The sequence below is a fragment of the Bos mutus genome, chromosome 4, assembly GCF_027580195.1.
Source record: "Bos mutus isolate GX-2022 chromosome 4, NWIPB_WYAK_1.1, whole genome shotgun sequence".
Lineage (NCBI taxonomy): Eukaryota > Metazoa > Chordata > Mammalia > Artiodactyla > Bovidae > Bos > Bos mutus.
Window position 1 is genome coordinate 91,419,460 of NC_091620.1, and position 20,296 is coordinate 91,439,755.

At 37.9% G+C, this 20,296-nt stretch overlaps 1 protein-coding gene across 1 annotated transcript in view; it reads right to left on the bottom strand.

Moving 5' to 3' along the window:
- Positions 1-20,296, bottom strand: part of HDAC9 (histone deacetylase 9) — an 810,729-nt gene that overhangs the window by 577,216 nt on the left and 213,217 nt on the right. Inside the window, exon 2 of the mRNA XM_070369757.1 lies at positions 972-1,034. Coding sequence (XP_070225858.1) covers positions 972-1,034 — 63 coding nt within the window. The remainder of the gene's footprint in view (positions 1-971; positions 1,035-20,296) is intronic.

Genomic DNA, 20,296 nt, shown 5'->3' on the forward strand with positions numbered 1-20,296 from the left:
GCCCACACAGAAACACAGAAGATGTGAGGGAGAACTTTAAGCCAATTTAGACTGAAGCATTCGAAAGAGAACCAAGACAAAAAGTCCCTCAGGCTTTCAGAACTAGCTAGGGATAAATATGAAAAGCAACAATTACAAGTACCCATGTACCGTGCTATTGCCCTGAGAGTCTGCGCTTTTAACAAACAGAAACTGATAAAGCTGACAAGCTTCATCTCCCATCAGCTCAGCTTCTTGAAGGCACAAGCATATACAACAGAGAAACTAGAAATCGGAGTCTGTTTCTGTTATTCTTTAAAATGTTGCACCTGCACACAACACCTTTATATGTGTGTTATGCCACTGCATCTGCCTGACAATGCTAGACTCCCCAAAAGCTTTGAAGACGATTAAAATAACCATCTGCTAATAATAATTTTATTTCATCCTTAAGAAGTTTCATTTCGGGCTGAGGGGAAAAAAAAGCCAAATTAAAACTACCTTCACAACTCTTGTAGCAAACACATTTCAAAAGGTAGGTCTATAAATAGATGTGATTCTGTAGGCACACTGTAAATATAAAATCATCTGGCTAGAGACGGCTGCAAGGGAAACTGTAGCCCCAATATGAACTTACCTGATTTTTAAAGTCCCACTAGAACACACATACAGTCAGTAAACATCTCCTCTTTCTAGTTGCACGGTCAGTCAGTTGCAAAACACCCCCAACTACATTTTACTTAACTCAGTCCCATCCTTCATCAGAAGCTTGGCGATTTCATTCAGAAGCAGCCTGTCCCTGAGCACACTGAATATGCAAGGAAACAGCAATGGAAGGGATCTAAGTTAAACCTTCCAGATGCACCAAGAAAATAGCAACATCAACACCAAAAAGCAGCAAACCCTTAAGAGAGGCGCTTCCCTGAGCTGCATTTCCCAAGTCAGCCCCCTTTTCACACAGAAAACGGCTCAGTGATGAAGAAAGATCTTACCTGAGCTGATCATACTGTGCATTCTCTGCTGAGCCAAGAGCTGCTCTCGTCCAGCCACCCCATCTGAAGAAAAACACGAGTCAGTCTCGTAAATTGTCTGCAGCATATTCCAATCACTCTTACTTCAGCTACATGAAAGATTCATCGCTGCTCAGTGCACGGGCCCCAGGAGCTACCCTGGCTGGTCCTCCCTCCTCCCCAAGGAAAAGCGGCAGAGGATCAACTTCAACAATGATTTCCTTTCTGTTCAGAGGGACACGCACTTTTCAGAAGACCTGAACACTTTTCCTAGGTTACCAACCTGTGTACAAAGCAGAAAGGACCCAGTGGATGCTAGGGCTCTCTGGAGTTTAGGCTATCCCGGAAACTAAAAGCAGGTGGGAACTAGGAGTGTGCTTCAGGGTTATTGCTTTGTCAGAGTAAGTAGAAAAATACTAACTCTACCCACGAGAAAAAGAAACCAATTAAACCTGGCTTATAGTTCCTCAGGCTGCTAGAGTTTCCTTGTAGGAACCGTCAGTCAGTCCTGCCAGTGGCTTCAGCCGGTGCCCTTCTGCTATCTGTGTGTGTGTCTCTTCCTCCTCTCTGGTCTCTCTCAGCTCAAGTTGGCTAAAGCTAGTGATAATCCATTTGCATATGAATCAACAACAGCATGGCCCACAGGCACAGAAATAGAACAATGGTCGGCCTGAGCCAAAAATAGGTCAAGCATGGCCGAGTGATTGGAGCCTGCATTAATGCATTTAAAAATACCCCAGCAAACCCAGCTGTCCAGCCTCTATCTTTCAAACCATAATTCTCTATTGCAGGGCCTTAAAAGCCATTAACTCTTTCCTCCCTTCAAGCTTGCTTTACACACTGTGTTTCCATACTGGCGATTTCCTTCCAAAGAAAGGAAGGGGGGGTGGGGATCAAGAATCATAATTCTAAGAGGGCAAATGCACATACATTTCATTTCATTTTATTTTTGTAGTATGTGTTTTTGGAAGAGAGAGGAGAGAAGTGCAGAGCTCTGTATTGGTTCTAAAATAATACTGGAAGCTTTTGCTCATAATGTGGTTTCTGCCTCACCCACGCACAGCAATCCTGGTGTTCTATTTTTGTTGCCTGTTTCTCTGGCTACACTGCAGTTGGCTGTAGCACTAGAAGCTTTTCTGCCTTCTAGTTTCAAGACTGACAGGAGATTTAGTAGAGGTAGTTTCAGAAAACAAGCACATCCCAGCAAAAAATGTTTATGAAGGACTGGCTTGATTTTTTTACTTGCTGTTTAATATAAGGCAACTGTCCGCTTCACAAATCTTAATGCAATCTTAGTACCACCTATTATATCCTATTCAGTTTCTATTATATCTAAATTTTTAAAAATGTGTGTATATATGAATATATATGTGAGTGTGTGTAGATACACACACACTCACATATATACACAACTTAGACCTAAAAATGTTCCATTTCAGCCTTTCAGGCTAAATTCAATTCACCTGCAAAAAGAAAAGAACATGTTGGTACTTTTCTAATGGATGGTGCAGAACTACTGCATGTAAGCACCTGTGGTTCAATAAATATATACAGTCCCCAGCTCTGATGTTCAGCATTCATCTCTACACTGATTGCCTGAAATACAGACCTCACTTTTCTGTAGAAATAGTATTTATAATAGTTGATATATTCCCAGACCAACACATATTGTGGAACTCACCTATAAAGTAAATAAGCTACAGAATTTAGTACTAAAAGTTCTATAGTTTCTGGTGTATCCTTACAACATATTTTCTATGTGAGGAATAAATTCTACATCATAAATTGACTTGCTAGCTTCAGGCAAATTCCAAGGGCAAATCCCAAAGTGAAAATCCAATGGTCTAGGAGATAGTCTCCTTTTTCTAAATTAAATCGGCAAGAAAAATAAAATTCCTAAGGCACTGGTAGCAGCACAGAAAGAAAGGGAAACAGGAGAGTGTTTCACTGTTCCCAGGACAATCAGATGAAGGAGGAATGTTCATCAACCAGAGTGTGAGGCAGAAGAAAAAGAACAAGGAGACAAAGTTTTGGTGAAAAGGAGGAAGCATTTTAAGTCAATGGGCAGGTTAAATAGTCACTGTTAAAAAATGGCACTAAATTTTCCTTCTCTCATATATTAACTTCTACTTATTGCACAATTCCCAGGTGGCGACAGTGGTAAAGAACCAACCTGCCAGTGCAGGAGACTTAAGAGACCTGGGTTTGATCTCTGGGTCATGAAGATCCCCTGGAGGAGAGCATGGCAACCCACTCCAATATTCTTATCTGGAGAATCCCATAGACAGAGGAGCCTGGTGGGCTACAGTTCATGGGGTCGCAAAGAGTCGGACATGGCTGAAGCGACTTAGCACACACACATTGCACAATTATATTTGAACAGATAAATTACAAGATTTTTTTAAAGAGGTAGTCCAAATTACATTTGACTTAAGCAAAACAAGAAAACCTTATGCTCCTGTCAATGGGAAAAACTATTTAATTTCATCTGCTATTATAAGTAAACCTTCACTCTATTAAGACATTGGTGCTTAAAATTCCAGAAATGGAAATTTTGTGGATCTGGCAACTTAGAGATTATATAACCAATCACAGCATTTTAGACCTGGGAGGACATCTATAATGATGTCCAAACTCTCTGTCCCACAGGATGCCAGGGTACCTGGGAGCTGACTCATAGTGTTCTCCAGAAGAGGTTCTTCCCTGAACCAGAGCAGCCTAATTTTCATCTTCTTACTTTGAATAATGATTTCTTTTGAATAATGACTTCTTGTGTTAAAACAAAAATTAAGGAAAAAAGTATGGTGTATGGTGACAAGATGGTAACTAGACTTATCATCACTATCATTCTGTAATGAATGGCAATATCTCAAAACATTATGCTGTGCGCCAGGAACTAACACAGTGTTATAGGTCAGTCATACTCTGAAGACAAACTCATTAAAAATAATCAGATTTGTGATTACCAGAGTAGAAGGGTAAGGGGAAAGGAATTGGATGAAGGTGGTCAAAGGTACGAACTTCTAGTTATAAGATAAAGAATACGGATGTAATGTACAACATAATCATTATATTACATAACACATAATTAATTAATATATGATTAATATAATTAACACTGTTGTCTATTATTTAAAAAGTTGTGAAGAGAGTAAATTCCAAGAGTTCTCATCACAAGAAAAAAATGTTTTTATTTTCATTTTATCTTCTATCTATAGTACATGATATATCAGATGGATACTCACTAAACTTCTTGTGGTAATCATTAATGCTGTATGTAAGTCAAGACATTATGCCCTACACCTTAAACATAGAGTGCTGTATGGCAATTATATCTCAGTAAAACTTGAAGGACAAAAAAAATAATTGATCTAGTAGGAATGGTCTCCCTAATTTACACATGAAGAAAGTAAAGAAACATTTTAGGGTTATGAAGGATGCAAAAAGCATTCATTAATGGAGTTCTGACAAAAGAGACTTGCTTAGTTTCTAACAGGTAGTCTAGCCTAGCAGGACCAGCATTCACGTTCTCAAGCCTGCCATTTCATCCCTTATAATGCAAATAAGTATCTGAGACATTCGGAATAAACTTTAATATTATATACTTATGAAAAATAGAATCATTCAATTGTCTCAGTGATTTTAAACAGAATACATAAAATTAGTGATAAACATACAAGAGAGATGACAAAAATTCTAGTACAGGGACTTCCCTGGAGGCCCAGTGCTTAAGAATCCACACTCCCAGTGCAGAGCACCTGGGTTTAACCCTTGGTCAGGGAACTAGATCCCACGTGCCGCAACTCAGACCTGGTGCAGCCAAATAAATACATAAATATATTTTTTTAAAACACATACTTTCTCTTTAAAAAAATCCTAGTACAGAATTTCCCTGACTAACGTTGTGGTTACTTCCCAATAAACCCCTTCATGAAAAATATCATTAAGTCAAAATGTGTTTAATGTACACTTAACCCACCAAACATCATAGCTTATCCTAGCCTACTTTAAACAGGCTCAGAACACTTATGGAAATCTACAGTTGGACAAAAGCATCTAATACAAAGCATATTTTACATGGAGCATTGAATATCTTGTGTAATTGACTGAATACTGTGCTGAAAGTGAAAACTAAATGTTGTCAAGCATATTGGTTATTTACCCAGTGGTCACTGTGGCTGACTAGGAACTGTGGCTCACGGCTGCTGCCCAGCATCTTCAGAAAATATCAAAAGGCCTATCGCTAGCACAGAAAAGATCAAAACGCAAACTATGGTTTCTACTAAATGCTTATCTTTTTCACACTGTAGTAAAGTTGAAAACTGGTAAATGGAACTGAAACCATGCATAGTGATTAGTCAAATCTATTTCACCTGCCTGGACTAATCAAGGTTGTTTTAATATTTGCATGTCCTCCAAGAGCACATGGCCTAAATAGTAAAATGTTTGCCCAAGAAGTTTTCCAAAAACCTGGAGTCAGCTGCATATAATTTGAGCTGAGTTGGTTAAGACTGGGTAGGACCACGGACTCTTCAAATGGGCATGCCCAGTGTTCACAAAGTGACCTTCTGAACGTGTAGGAGCCTGTAGCTTAGTTGCACCTGCACCTAAAGATAATCATTGCACCTTTTTCCAATAACCTCTCCCCAGGCTTCCCAAGCTCCCCATGCCTCAGATGCCCCTGCTTTTCTTATTCTTTATCCCATCAATAACCCTAGCCCTTGGTCTGTGAGATTTGTTCTTTTGTCTTCTCACTGGGCTGCCTTTCCAATAAGTCCTCTCTCTGCTGAAAATCTCCAGGGGCTCAGCGTTTTGGCTTGCTGTGTGTCAGCAGGATGAACCTGGTTCGGTAACTGAACCACTGACCCTGGGGACCATCTGTATTGACATAATATAAATCTCTTGTCGTTTTACATTTACATTATTCCCTCAAACTATGATTTACAGAAATATTCACCAAGCTTTTATAGTCATACAAAATAAAATAAGTGAAACTCAAAAGAGTAATTATCCATTCTCAGAGGTCCCCAGATACGGCAATCCACATAGAATGGTACAAATAATGGATCTTCTTCACTCTGATCAAGTTATATAATTTCAGGTTTATTTATATTTCATCCATGCATTCTTTCAGCATGTTTTGTCGTTAGCAGACTTGTCTTTCAACTCTTGATAGTGAAAACTTAGCTTAGAGCAAAAAGACACAGGACACTTATATAAAATAGATGCCACTTGTTTCTGGGGGAAAACAGCATCATTAAAATCACCACCAAGTATATTGATTACCTCTATTATCTAAGAACTTAAATATCAAGAATATTGAAGTAATTCTTCTCACACCATCTCAATAAAGTCCTTAAAGAAATGTGACTAACTTTCCTTCTGGGTATTTGCAAAACCAATTTTACTGACTAGGAAAAAAGATACTACCTTTCATATTATAAGAACCATAACAAGTTAATACAAATGTAAGGCTAGAATAGATGGGTAGTTTTAAAATTTTAATATAACAAATTTCAATTCAATTTAATAAACATTTTGGAAACTGATCTAAATATTAATTTACTTAATATGTAAAAAAGAATAGGGCAAAATATTTCAAATAGGCATTCAATCCTAATGCAAACTGTCATTCAAAAGTAATTATGATAATTCCAATTCTTTTTAAGGATATATAGGAAGATGAAAAACAATTTAAACATTTAAACTCAATTTTACTTAAAATTTTAAATTATAGCTTAAAAAATCTATATGGCATCAAAATATTTCCACAAATAAAATGAATACAGAAAACTCCACTGGAAAAAAAGCAAAGAAGGTGCTATAACCTGATCTATTCCTCCACCATAATACATCCTCTGTTCATCTATAATCAAGCAGAGACTTTTCATGTACTACCAAATCCTATGGTTTTAGAATCTAGATGCAGTAAGATTTAAAACTCATTTGCCTGAAATACTAAATAGTGCTTTAAAAGAAGCTATAAATTACTCATCCAGAGCTTTAACTCCTCCATGTACTCTTACTCACTCATCTTGCTGCTTCTCCTATCCTCACATTTCTCAAAGTATTGTCACAGCGATGAAGTTACATACACTTACCTGCAGGCAACTGACTTAATTCCTTGACCCCAGAGGAACAGCAAGGAGAGGGAGAGTACAATGTACTAATTTTTTATTTTGAACTAAGTAGCTTATTTTTCTGAAATTTCTGTCTCTTGGAAAAACATGAAAAATTCTCACTAAATGTGTTGCTGTTGTTTAGTCGCTAAGTCATGTCTGACTCTTTGGCAACCCTATGGACTGTAGCCTGCCCAGGCTCCTCTGTCCGTGGGATTTCCCAGGCAAGAATACTAGAGTGGTTGCCATTTCCTGTTCCAGGAGATCTTCCTGATTGACCTAGGGATTGAACTCGTGTCTTCTGCCCTGGCAGGCAGCTCCTTTACACTGAGCCACCAGGGAAGCCCTCTTACTAAATAGTGGATAATCAATTCACAGGTCATTCCTCTATAACAACCTAATTGATTACCAGATGATCTTCAGATAAGGAAAAATTCCCTGGATGCAAAGGGTCTGCAAAAACACATGAGCAGTGAAATTCCAGGGAGACTGTTCCAAATGAAAACAAAACAACTTCCATAAAAACCCTAGAATTGTTGGCTTTGTTTTGACTGAAAATCATTTCTTCTCTAACTCTTCCCTTCAAACCGGATGGATTGATCCATGATTTATTCTATTTTTAGAGGATTATAGAGCATCAGGATCATCCAGAAACTTGTTAGAAATACAATTTATTGGGTCAGAACTATTAAATGAAAATCTGTGGGGGAAATCTGAATTATAAAAGCCCTTCGAGTGATTCTGATGCATAAGAAGTTTGAAAACTAGTAGATAAGATCATCCTTTCCAAAGCAATGATTAGATGGCTAAAGATACAAATAAATCATCTAGTTTGGGTCTAATTTCAAATTAAGCATTATTATTATAGTATAGTTTTTCAAAATGAAAATAAACTTGATAATAGACTGAAGAAGACCATTTAATACTGATTTTGTATTTCAAATTGTATATCCTTGGCTAACCTATACTATGTTTACCAAACTATGTATATACAAGGTATTTATAACACTAGAAACTTTTAGTAGAAATCTTAGTTGCAAGAAAAAATGCTATTTTTGGCTATAGGGCTATGAAAATAAAAATTTTGGGGAGAATTCCAATTAAGTAAAATCAGTATTCTAAACTTTGCTACTTGGTAAACTTCAAATTTTTAATTTTATATTATACTACAAAGTATGTTTCATTCTTATGTAGCAGCGCCTTTAATATTCATCCTCTTGGAAACAGATGTGATTCTGATTGCCAAAAACTAATATTCATAATTATGATCTGGATAGATACTATAGTTGAGAGCTATGTGCTTGGTTGCTCAGTCATGTCCAACTCTTTGTGACCCCATAGACTGCAGCACGCCAGGTTTCCCAGTCAATCACTATCTCTGGAGCTTGCTCAAACCCATGTCCATTGAGTCAGTGATGCCATCCAACCATCTCGTCCTCTGTTACCACCTTCTTTTCCTTCCTTCAACCTTTCCAAGCATCAGGGTCTTTTCCAGTGAGTCAGTTCTTCCCATCAGGTGGCCAAAGTATTGGAGTGTCAGCTTCAACATCAGTCCTTCCAATGAATACTCAGAATTGATTTCCTTTAGGATTGATTTGTTTTGATCTCCTTGCAATGCAAGGGACTCTCAAGAGTCTTCTCCAGCACCACAGTTCAAAAGCATATATTTTTTGGTGCTCAGCCTTCTTTATGGTCCAACTCTCACATCCATACATGACTGCTGGAAAAACCAAATAGCTTTGACTAGATGGACCTTTGTTGGCAAAGTAATGTCTCTGCTTTGTAATACTCTGTCTAGGCTTGTCATAGCTTTTCTTCCAAGGAGCAAGTACCTTTTAATTTCATGGCTGCAGTCACCATCTGCAGTGATTTTGGAGCCCAAGAAAATAAAGTCTGTCACTGTTTCCACTGTTTTTCCATCTGCCATGAAGTGATGGGACCAGATGTCACTATCTTTGTTTAGTTTTGCTATTATTTCTCATTTTGCTATTATTCTTTTGTGGAGTCTTGTGGGTTTTATATGTAAAGTATCATGTCACCTGCAAAATAGTGACTGTTTTACTTCCTCCCTTCCAACTTGGATAACTTTCTTTTCTTGTCTGATTGTCTGGGAGTTCCAATACTGCATTTAAGTTGAAGTAGTAAAGGGGGGATCCCTGTATTGTTCCTAACTTTAGAGTAAAAACTTTCAATTTTTCACTGTAGAGTATGATGCTATCTGTGTGTTTTCCATAATATCCTTTATTATGTTGAGATATGTTCCCTCTATTGCAATTTTTTATAGAATGAAAATTTTTATCATTAATGAATGTTGAATTTTGTCAAATTCTTTTTCTGTGTATATTGAAATGATCATGTGATTTATGTCCTTCCTTTTGTTAATATGGTGTATCACACTGATTGGTTTGAAAATATTAAACCATCCTTGAGTCTCTTGAGATAAATCCAACTTGATCATCCTGTACTTTGATAAAAAGGTATAGGACTGTTTTTATGTATTGTTAGATTCAGTTTGATAATATTTGTTGAGAATTTTTGCATCTATATTCATCAAATATATTTTCCTATAATTATGTTTAGAAGTGTCTTTGGTTTTGATATCAGATTCTAGTGGTCTTATAGAATTAAGTTGGGAATGTTTTGTCTTCTTCAATTTTTTGAAATAGTTTGAGAAGGAACAATATTAGATTGTCTTTATATGTTTGTTAGAATTCACCTGTGAAGCTGTCCAATCCTAGAGTTTTGTTTGTTTGGAGTTTTTTAATTACAAATTCACTTTCACTACCAGTGATCAATCTGTTCTAATTATCTGATTCTTCCTGATTCCTTTATTAATCATCTCAACTACTCTGAGAGACAGTGACCTATCCCTTTGTTTCTTTTTAAGTATGGCTTTTACAGATAGCATATTTCTGGATTTTTTTCCCACTCACCTCATAAAAAAGTCTCATATTTGCTAAGTTCATGGAAGGGAGAAAGTGGCTCTTGCTGGCTCACCATTTATCAAGAGCAAAAAAGTAGTATATCCATTTCACCCTTCAGAACTCTGCCCAAAGCGTATTTCCCCAGAAAAGCCTTCCCTGACCTGAACTGCTGTGAATGAAAGGACCTAATTACAAACAAAGCTAGTGGAGGTGAGCTATTTCTAAAAGATGATGCTGTTAAAGTACTGCACTCAATATACCAGCAAATTTGGAAAACTCAGCAGTGGCCACAGGACTGGAAAAGGTCAGTTTTCATTCCAATCCCAAAGAAAAGCAATGCCAAAGAATGCTCAAACTACTGCACAAATACACTTACCTCACACGCTAGCAAAGTAACGCTCAAAATTCTTGAAGTGAAGCTTCAACAGTAGGTGAACCGAGAACTTTCAGATGTTCAAGGTGGATTTAGAAAAGGCAGAGGAATCAGAGATCAAATTGCCAACATCCGTTGGATCATTGAAAAAGCAAGGCTGTTTCAAAAAAAAAAACAAAACCATCTACTTCTGCTTTATTGACTACCCCAAAGCCTTTGACTGTGTGGATCACGACAAACTGTGGAAAATTCTTCAAGAGATGGGAATACCAGACCACCTTACCTGCCTTCTGAGAAATCTGTATGCAGGTCAAGAAGCAACAGTTAGAATCAGACGTGGAACAATGGACTGGTTGCAAATTGGGAAAGGAGTATGTCAAGGCTGTATACGGTCCCCCTGCTTATTTAACTTATATGCAGAGTACATCATACAAAATGCCAGGCTGGATGAAGCACGAGCTGGAATAAGATTACCAGGAGAAATATCAATAACCTCAGATATGCAGATGACACCACCCTTACGGCAGAAAGTTAAGAGGAACTGAAGAGCCTCTTGATGAAAGTGAAGAGGAGAGTGAAAATGCTGGTTTAAAACTCAACATTCAAAAAACTAAGATCACGGCATCCGTCCCATCACTTCATGGCAAATAGATGGGTTAACAATGGAAACAGTGACAGACTTTATTTTCTTGGACTCCAAAATCACTGCAGATGGTGACTGAAGCCATGAAATGAAAAGACACTTTCTCCTTGGAAGAAAAACTATGACCAGCCTAGACAGCATATTAAAAAGCAGAGACATTACTTGGCCTACAAAGGTTCATCTAGTCAAAGCTATGGTTTTTCCAATAGTCATGTATGGATGTGAGTGTTGGACCATAAAGAAAGCTGAGCACTGAAGAATTGATGATTTTGAACTGTGGTGTTGGAGAAGACTCTTGAGAGTCCCTTAGAATGCAGGGAGAACAAACTAGTCAATTCTAAAGGAAATCTTCATTGGAAAGACTGATGCTGAAGCTGAAGCTCCAATACTTTGGCCACCTGATGGGAAGAACTGACTCATTGGAAAAACCCTGGTGCTGGGAAAGATTGAAGGCAGGAGAAAAAGGGAATGACAGAGGATGAGATGGTTGGATGGCATCAGCGACTCAATGGACATGAGTTTAAGTAAGCTCCAGGAACTGGTGATGGACAGGGAAGCCTGGCGTGCTGCTGTCCATGCGGTTGCAGAGTCAGACATGACTGAGCGACTGAACTGAACAGAATTTTGTCCTTCCTTCTACCATAACATAAATCATTGGATATTTTAACACTGGCTACACATCTATTCCCCACACTAGACCTCAGCAAGTCAAGAACAGAGATGTCATTCATCTTCGTGACCAAGCCACTGCAGAGCCAAATGATAAGCACTCTATGTGTGTTACTTAAATGGATATATGCAGAATTAAATTCAGGAAATTTCCAGCGATTTTGCCTACACTCTTAAGGTTCTCCTTGGCTCTAAGGGCTAGCCTGGCTCCTGTTGCAATAACTGCACAGGATATAGTGAAAGGACTCTTCTAAAACATCAAAGCTCGAGTCAAAATAAGTTCCACTTTTACATTCTTATTGATTCAAAGAGTTCCTTTTCAGTTTTAAAGAGATCCTACATGGTCAAAATCTTCGGAAGGAGGGGACGTTATGTTTACATATTTTCTAAAGAAAAGAGAGATATATTATGTGAACTAGAAACAGGCTTCAGATAATAATTTGTATTTGATTTATGAGAACCACAGAATCACTTTTACATGAAGGGCAACTACATAACATTCTCAATCATCTAACTTGTTGGATGGAGAAGAAGCTCTAGATTCAGACAGAATTTGACTTGATTTTTAGCTATCAGTTATTTGGTACTCATAAGCTGTATAGTTTGGATAAGTTACTTAACTTTCCTGAGTCACATGTAAATTAATGTATATACAAGCTAGATAAAAAAAATTTGAATGAATTCTTATTATACTAATATAATTCTTTAGACTGATAAACTATACATATTCAAATTCCCTCAACTTAAAACTGGGAATATTAACACTGGCCTTGCAATATTGCCTTAATATTTAGAAATATGAATATAAAATTCATATCATTATGCCAAGAATATAACAGGTACTGAGTATACTGTATTTATTATTATTATTAGAGCACATTATTAATATATAAATCAAGAAATATGTAATTGAAGGCCTACTTAGACTTCTATATTCTTATCTAAGATAATTCCTATTTCTCAAGATGAGCTATAACACTGTAAAACAGAATATAAAGATCATTAAGACAATAAATGCTGGAGAGGATGTGAAGAGAAGGGAACCCTCCTACACTGTTGGTGGGAATGTAAACTCGTACAGCCACTATGGAGAACAGCATGGAGATTCCTTAAAAATCTAAATACAGAGATACTATATGACTCTGCATTCCCACTCCTGGCATACATCTGGAGGAAAACATTACCCCAAAGGATACATGCACCCCAATGTTCACTGCAGCACTGTTTTCAAGAGCCAAGACACAGACACAAGTTAAATGTCCATCAACAGAGGAGTGGATAAAGAAGATGTGGCACGTATATACAATGGAATATTACTCAGCCATCAAAAGTGAAATAATGCCATTTGCAGCAGCATGGATGGACCCAAAGATTGCCATCCTGAGTGTAGTAAGTCAGACAGAGAAACAGAAACATCATATGACATCCTTCATGTGGAATCTAAAAAGGCATGATACAAATGAACTTATTTACAAACAGAAGTAAACTCACAGACTTTGAGAATGAATTTATGGTTGCTGGGGGAAAAGGATGGATAGTAGGATAGATAGGGAGTTGGGATGGACAGGTACACACTGCTGTATTTAAAATGAATAACCAACAAGGACCTACTGTACAGCACAGGGAATTCTGCTCAATGTTATGTGGCAGGCTGGATGGCAGGGAAGTTTGGGAGGAATGGATATATGTATACATATGTATGGCTGAGTCTCTTTCCTGTCCACTTGAAACTACCACAGAATTGTTGACTGGCTATATGTCAATACAAAATAAATAGTTAAAGAAAAAGAATATAAAGATTATTAGTTTCAGTTTCTGCTGTTTTATAAAGGAGAAAAATTGAGTGCTATATAAGCTAGATAAAAATTAGAGTGAATTCTTTTCATATTAACTCTTTAGAGTGATAGATAAACCATGTGTATTAGAAAACTTACTGATACCTGCAAAATAAGAAATGAAAATAATGAACAAGAGGGTGATTGGTATATTCCATGCTATTTTCTATGTATACTTTGTAAGACCAAATTACATATTTTAGTACAAGGAAGAGAGATTTATAATGACACTCACATGAAACAGAAAAACTTCACTGGGTACACAGAGCTACCTTTTTGTTTGTCATTTAATCAAAACCTAGGAATATCTTCAAACCACAGTACATTCCTCTACCCCCACCAGCTAATGTTTTCATTCCAGATGGCTGTGTCTATTTAAAAATCAATTAGCTAATATTAGTAATTTAACTTGAAGCTATAGCAACCTGTTTTTTATAATGAAATGGGGACTGCTGTCTTTTTATTTTGGCATTTTTCTGAAGGAAACTTTCAATAGTACTTCCGGTAAGCAGAAGGGACCATTTGGAAGCCAAATTCACATATTTTAAAGTCAACACCTTACCTGGATTGGAATTTATGACTTTTTGATTATTTGAATTATTAATAAATAAGTATTATCTTGATAGAACCCAAGTCTATCAAGGCTCCTACTCTTCCCAAGGTGGATGCAAGTCTTCGTATAGTTAAAGTAAACTGAAGCCTAAGAACAATTAGTGTTCTGAGGAATAAATGGTAGAGAACGCTCAAATATAATTTAGTGTTTCCCTTTATAAGCTAGGAGAAAACATTAGTAGGAAATATCATTTAAGAACCTCAGGCATTTCACTTAAAACAAGTACTGTACTCAAAATAGGATCAACCATACAGAGCGTGTTACATTAAAAAAGAAAGAAAGAAAAGAAAACTTAAACAAGTACAAGGCATGAGAATTCACAATTACTCTCAAGAACTAGGCTAATATGGCTGACTTTGTATATTATGGGTCAACACCTATCATCACCTATTTTAATATCCAGTCTACGATAAATCTCAAGTAGTCTTTTTATTATTTTAACTTAATCATGGATTATCATACATCTCAGAAATGTTTAACTAGTAGAATCAATAAATAGAAGACTATTTGGCTTTCAGACATCCAAATATATATGATCAAATCAACTGAAAAGAAAGAGCATGATTAAGATGATATTCAAAATTTTGAATCTGTGACCTTGAGTTTAATGTATAGGCAGCCATGATATCATCTTTTCTAATAATAAAATCTATTAACATTGAATTTTAACAGGATTAGTAATGTAGTGTCGATCTTAGAATATTTGATGGAAAAGACAAAGTACTTGATTTGTATAAATTTTAAATTTTATTTCCAGAAAAATAAAATCTCCCAGAAGCCACTATGTACATCCAGAAGCAGCTCTTGTTTTCCAGGATAAAGCTTCTTACCATGGGGGTAAGTTGAATGACACATTAGATAATGTGGCCACACTTCCCTCTAAGCACATGCTTCCCACTATCTTCCTACGATCATGACAATGATGATGTCTACTGACATATTTCATAAATCAGAAAGAAAGTGAAAGTCAAAGTGAAGTCGCTCAGTTGTGTCCGACTCTTTGCGACCCCATGGACTGTAGCCCACCAGGCTCCTCCGTCCATAGGATTCTCCAGGCAAGAATACTTTGAATGGGTTGCCATTTCCTTCTCCAGGGGATCTTCCCGACCCAGGGATCAAACCCAGGTCTCCCGCATTGCAGGCAGATGCTTTAACCTCTGAGCCACCAGGGAAGCCCATACTATCAAATAGATCTCCTTTTTAACATTCATTTTCCTGTTTTTTTTTAAAACTTGCCTCATTTTTCATTAGGTTCTTCAAAACCCCTGTATCCCAAGAGTGATTATATCAATGCTTCTTAAAATGTCCTTTCTAGTTACATGAAATGATCTCTGCCTCACTTTAGGAATCATGGCCTGCTCTCTGAGACATTTATTCACACACCACCCTTTGATGCCTTTGTTTTCCCACATAGAAATCAAAAGTCAATTTTTTTTTCCCTTGCTTCAAACCTAAGCACCTATTTCTTACCCATTAGCATCCATACACTTTCCCTCTTCTTTCTTTGTAGCATATATCAAACACTAATTCAGTGTCTTTTTCTTTGAATAATTTTCTTACTTGGAAAACTGCAGCAGCAGCAAAAGTAACAGTTCTGATCAATACTTGGAAAATATATTAGGCTCTGTTCTGTTTTTAATTTTAAGAGTTTCCTATATGTATATAGGGACTTCCCTGGTGACTCAGATGGTAAAGCATCTGCCTACAATGTGGGAGACCCGGGTTCAATCCCTGGGTTGGGAATATCCCCTGGACAGGGAAATGGCAACCCACTCCAGTATTCTTACCTGGAAAGTCCCATGGACGGTAGAACGTAGTAGGCTACAGTCCGTGGGGTTGTAAAGAGTCGGACACGACTGAGCAACTTCACTTTCACTATATTTATACAACAAATATTTTTCCCTTTGACAAATAGTCATTCTTTCAATGGCTTCTGGGAAGAAGGCTCTTAGGTGTTCAAGCGAAGTGAGAGTGGCCACAACTGAGCCCAGGGAAAGTGCATGAGCTGTAGAACCAAGCAGACCTAGGTGTCAGTGTTCCCTCTGGATTGCTTTAATCTTGTGGTCTGGGGGGAACAGAAATTATGTCCTCTGAGCCCTCAAACTATGTCCTAACAAATGTGTCATGTAGCTCAAGAAAAAATAAGATAAAATAAATAAGGGTTCAATATGAATTATGAAGGGATACTATTCCTTCACAGTATCCCTTCATAACTATGAAGGAAGAGAATCCCTTCATAACTATGGAGGAAGAGTATTCCTTCATAATTATGAAGGAAGAGTATTCTTTCATAATTCATATTTTTAATCCCTTAATAATATTTTTATCTTATCACATTAACTTTCATATTTTGAATAGTAGAGTAACATCTTAAATATTTAGTGCTGGAAGATAACTAAGATCAATATAAAAATACAAGCAACATCCATGCAGAGGGGCCATAGTTGAAAATATACCCCTGAAAAGTGTCAGCCAGGGAGACCCTTTAACAGTGTGATTGGGCATGCTGACATTTGTTACAGAAGATCAGGGGCCACGGTTCTGCCTCTGTTTTCAGTTCAGACCCTTTGTCTTCTCGTCAGAAATGAGAGAATCTGATCTTTTTCGCTGCCCCAACTTAACAGAGAAAATGCAGAGTGCAATCAGAACTCGACACGCTCCTGGCTGTGTGATCATGCCTCAGGAATACCCAACACGCAATCAGGCATTTGATGAACATATTGGAGGAAAACAAAACCCTTTTAGAAAACTAGTGGTGGAGAGTTGGTACTTATAGTGAGCCACAAGCAATTACAGACAAAAAGAATAATAATTTTCTGCAAATAATAGCAAAGGTCTTGACGCAGGGGAACAACAACCAGACAAAAATCATAATGTCATAATGTGGCCCACCCAGATGAGAAACTCCAGCCTTCAGACTATGCAAGGCAAGAAATCTAGCCTCGATTGGGCACTACAGGGTACAGGTGAGATAGGAACTGAAGATTCCTTTCAGGAATTATCATTTGTCCTATATGATTTTGCTTACTCTGTGCAGTAAAGTAAATTGCTATGCAATTTATCAACTAGCATTCTGGAATTTTATAATCTTTCTAAAATCTTGAATTAAAAAGAGATTTTCTGCGTTTTGTAATGGATGCTGGGAGTAAAACCTGATTACTTGAGACAACAACTCTGATACTCAAAGTAAATAGAACCAAGTACAAACCTTATAAAACTGTTCATAGAGTTTAGTAGTTTACAGCTATGTTTGGTTAAGGATATGCATTTGATTTGGAGAAGGAAATGATAACCCACTCCAGTATTTTTGCCTAGGAAATTCCATGGACAGAGGAGTCTGGCAGGCGTCCATGGGGTCCACGGGGTCACGAAGAATCAGACACGAATCAGCAAGTAATAATAACAATGCATTTGATTAATCCTAGAGTAATATCTTGAGAGTCCCTTGGACTGCAAGGATATCAACCCTGAATATTCACTGGAAGGACTGATGCTGAAGCTGAAGCTCCAATACTTTGGCCACCTGATGCGAAGAGCTGACTCATTGGAAAAGACCATAATGATGGGAAAGGAGAAGAGGGTGGCAGAGGAAAAGATGGTTAGATAGCATCACTGAGTCGATGGACATGAATTTGAGCAAACTCCGGGAGATAGTAGAGGACAGAGGAGCTTGGAGTACTTCAGTCCATGGGGTCACAGAGTCAGACATGACTTAGCAACTAAACAACAATATTCAAGTAAACCAAGCCTTGTATTTAAAATTTTTAACACCATGATGGAAACAATAGACCCATAACAATGCACGCATCAGCTATAACATAATGCACATTCCAGAGAAAATTCATATTCTGTTAAATAGGCACCCCCGATAGCCCTCCCACCCCACCCCTTTAAAAAAACAGAAACCACAGCTCGGCTTGGTCAGAACCTGCCACAGGGTGGACAAGTGCACAAAACAATAGACAGGACGTGCGTGGAGGGGCGGCGGGAGCTGAGCCAGTGCTGAGGGCAGCACAGCACAGCACAAGGCAGGGACTGCGTTCCAGGGGGGCTTGGGAAGGGTCCCCACCAGGGCCTGACGGCTGAATGAAACTGGGCACATGCATCTGCGGTGAAGGATGCAATGGGTGCAAGCACTAGTTTTTAGTTTCTTAGATACAATCCTGATGGCTCCTTTAGGCAACATAGCAGCCCAATCAATAGCTTTTTCCTCTCCTTTTCATAGTGAAAGTTATTATTATATTTCTATTCTTCTAGTTCCCCAGGCCTAGAAAAGAATCACATATGAACCAACATCCACTTTATATTCTTATTATCCCCTATTTACCAATCACATTTGATTTAATTTTTTACAGTAATATGAGTTGCAGCAGAACAGACTGAGCATCTTGAAAACTCCCTCTATTTTCTGTCCCTCAGTCCTCTACTCCGACAGGGTACTGTCCCCAGCCTGCTGCAACCACCTGTGGAAGACTCCTACAGCTCCAGCCCTAAGGTACCGCTCTCTTTCCTACTCACCACTCTTCCCACAAACTATCTGTGAAACAGAAACTTCATGGTCACAGAACAGGGGAAGGTACTGACCTCTCCTCAGGAGCAGGTTGTCTGGCGTTAGAAATATTTCATCACAACTGTCTCTGATTTAACTTCAACACCTTGTTATGTATTAGAGACAAGATGGCATAGGGAGAAAAGCAAAGACACAGCTTCAATCCTGATTACAGGGCATTCTGACTTTGTGACCTGGGGCAAGCTGTCCCCAGTTTTATCTACATATTGGCTATTACCATATATCCTTAGTAAGAGTGTTGCTGTGATGACATATGAAATGGCCAACACAAACACTGGTACACAATAGTCAATAAATAGTAGATCAGATCAGATCAAATCAGATCAGTCGCTCAGTCGTGTCCGACTCTTTGCGACCCCATGAATCGCAGCACACCAGGCTTCCCTGTCCATCACCAACTCCCGGAGTTCACTCAGACTCACATCCATCGAGTCAGTGATGCCATCCAGCCATCTCATCCTCTGTCGTCCCCTTCTCCTCCTGCCCCCAATCCCTCCCAGCATCAGAGTCTTTTCCAATGAGTCAACTCTTCGCATGAGGTGGCCAAAGTAATGGAATTTCAGCCTTAGCATCATTCCTTCCAAAGAAATCCCAGGGCTGATCTCCTTTAGAATGGACTGGTTGGATCTCCTTGCAGTCCAAGGGACTCTCAACAGTTCTCCAACACCACAGTTCAAAAGCATCAATTCTTCGGCGCTCAGCCTTCTTCACAGTCCAACTCTCACATCCATACATGACCACAGGAAAAACCACAGCCTTGACTAGACGGACCTTTGTTGGCAAAGTAATGTCTCTGCTTTTGAATATGCTATCTAGGTTGGTCATAACTTTCCTTCCAAGGAGTAAGCGTCTTTTAATTTTATGGCTGCAGTCACCATCTGCAGTGGTTTTGGAGCCCCGAAAAATAAAGTCTGACACTGTTTCCACTGTTTCCCATCTATTTCCCATGAAGTGATGGGACCAGATGCCATGATCTTTGTTTTCTGAATGTTGAGCTTTAAGCCAACTTATTCACTCTCCACTTTATGTCCTAAATGCTTACTAAAATCAATTTAGTTTGGGGGAGAATGGATACATGTAAAAAAAAATCAATTTAAGACAAAGTGCTAACAAGTTGATTGGAAAGCTCAAAAGAAAAAAAAAAAAGAGGTAAAGGGTGCTGCTGGAAACAGATAATTTCCAATTTTAAAAAGTCAAGACATAAATTCATGAAACATAGGATAAGAAATATCTTTATAAATATAATGGAGACTTATAACCAGAAGATTTAAAACTTCTCTAAGCCTTGCAACTCAGTATAACTGAGTGTTGGCACATATACAGGCCTACTCACCCAACTCAAGATTATATAATAAACCATTAGCATATTATATAACCGTAAAATATTAATATAATAAGTACTCCTTATTGATGGTTACATTAAATAAAATGCCCTTAATTTAAAAGTTGTGGATGAAAGACAAGAAATTAAAAAATTAACTGAGATAGAGTATGTCCAAGAATAGACAAAAATATTTAATATTAATGTCATTCTTAACTCAACAAGCTAGTTCTAAAATTT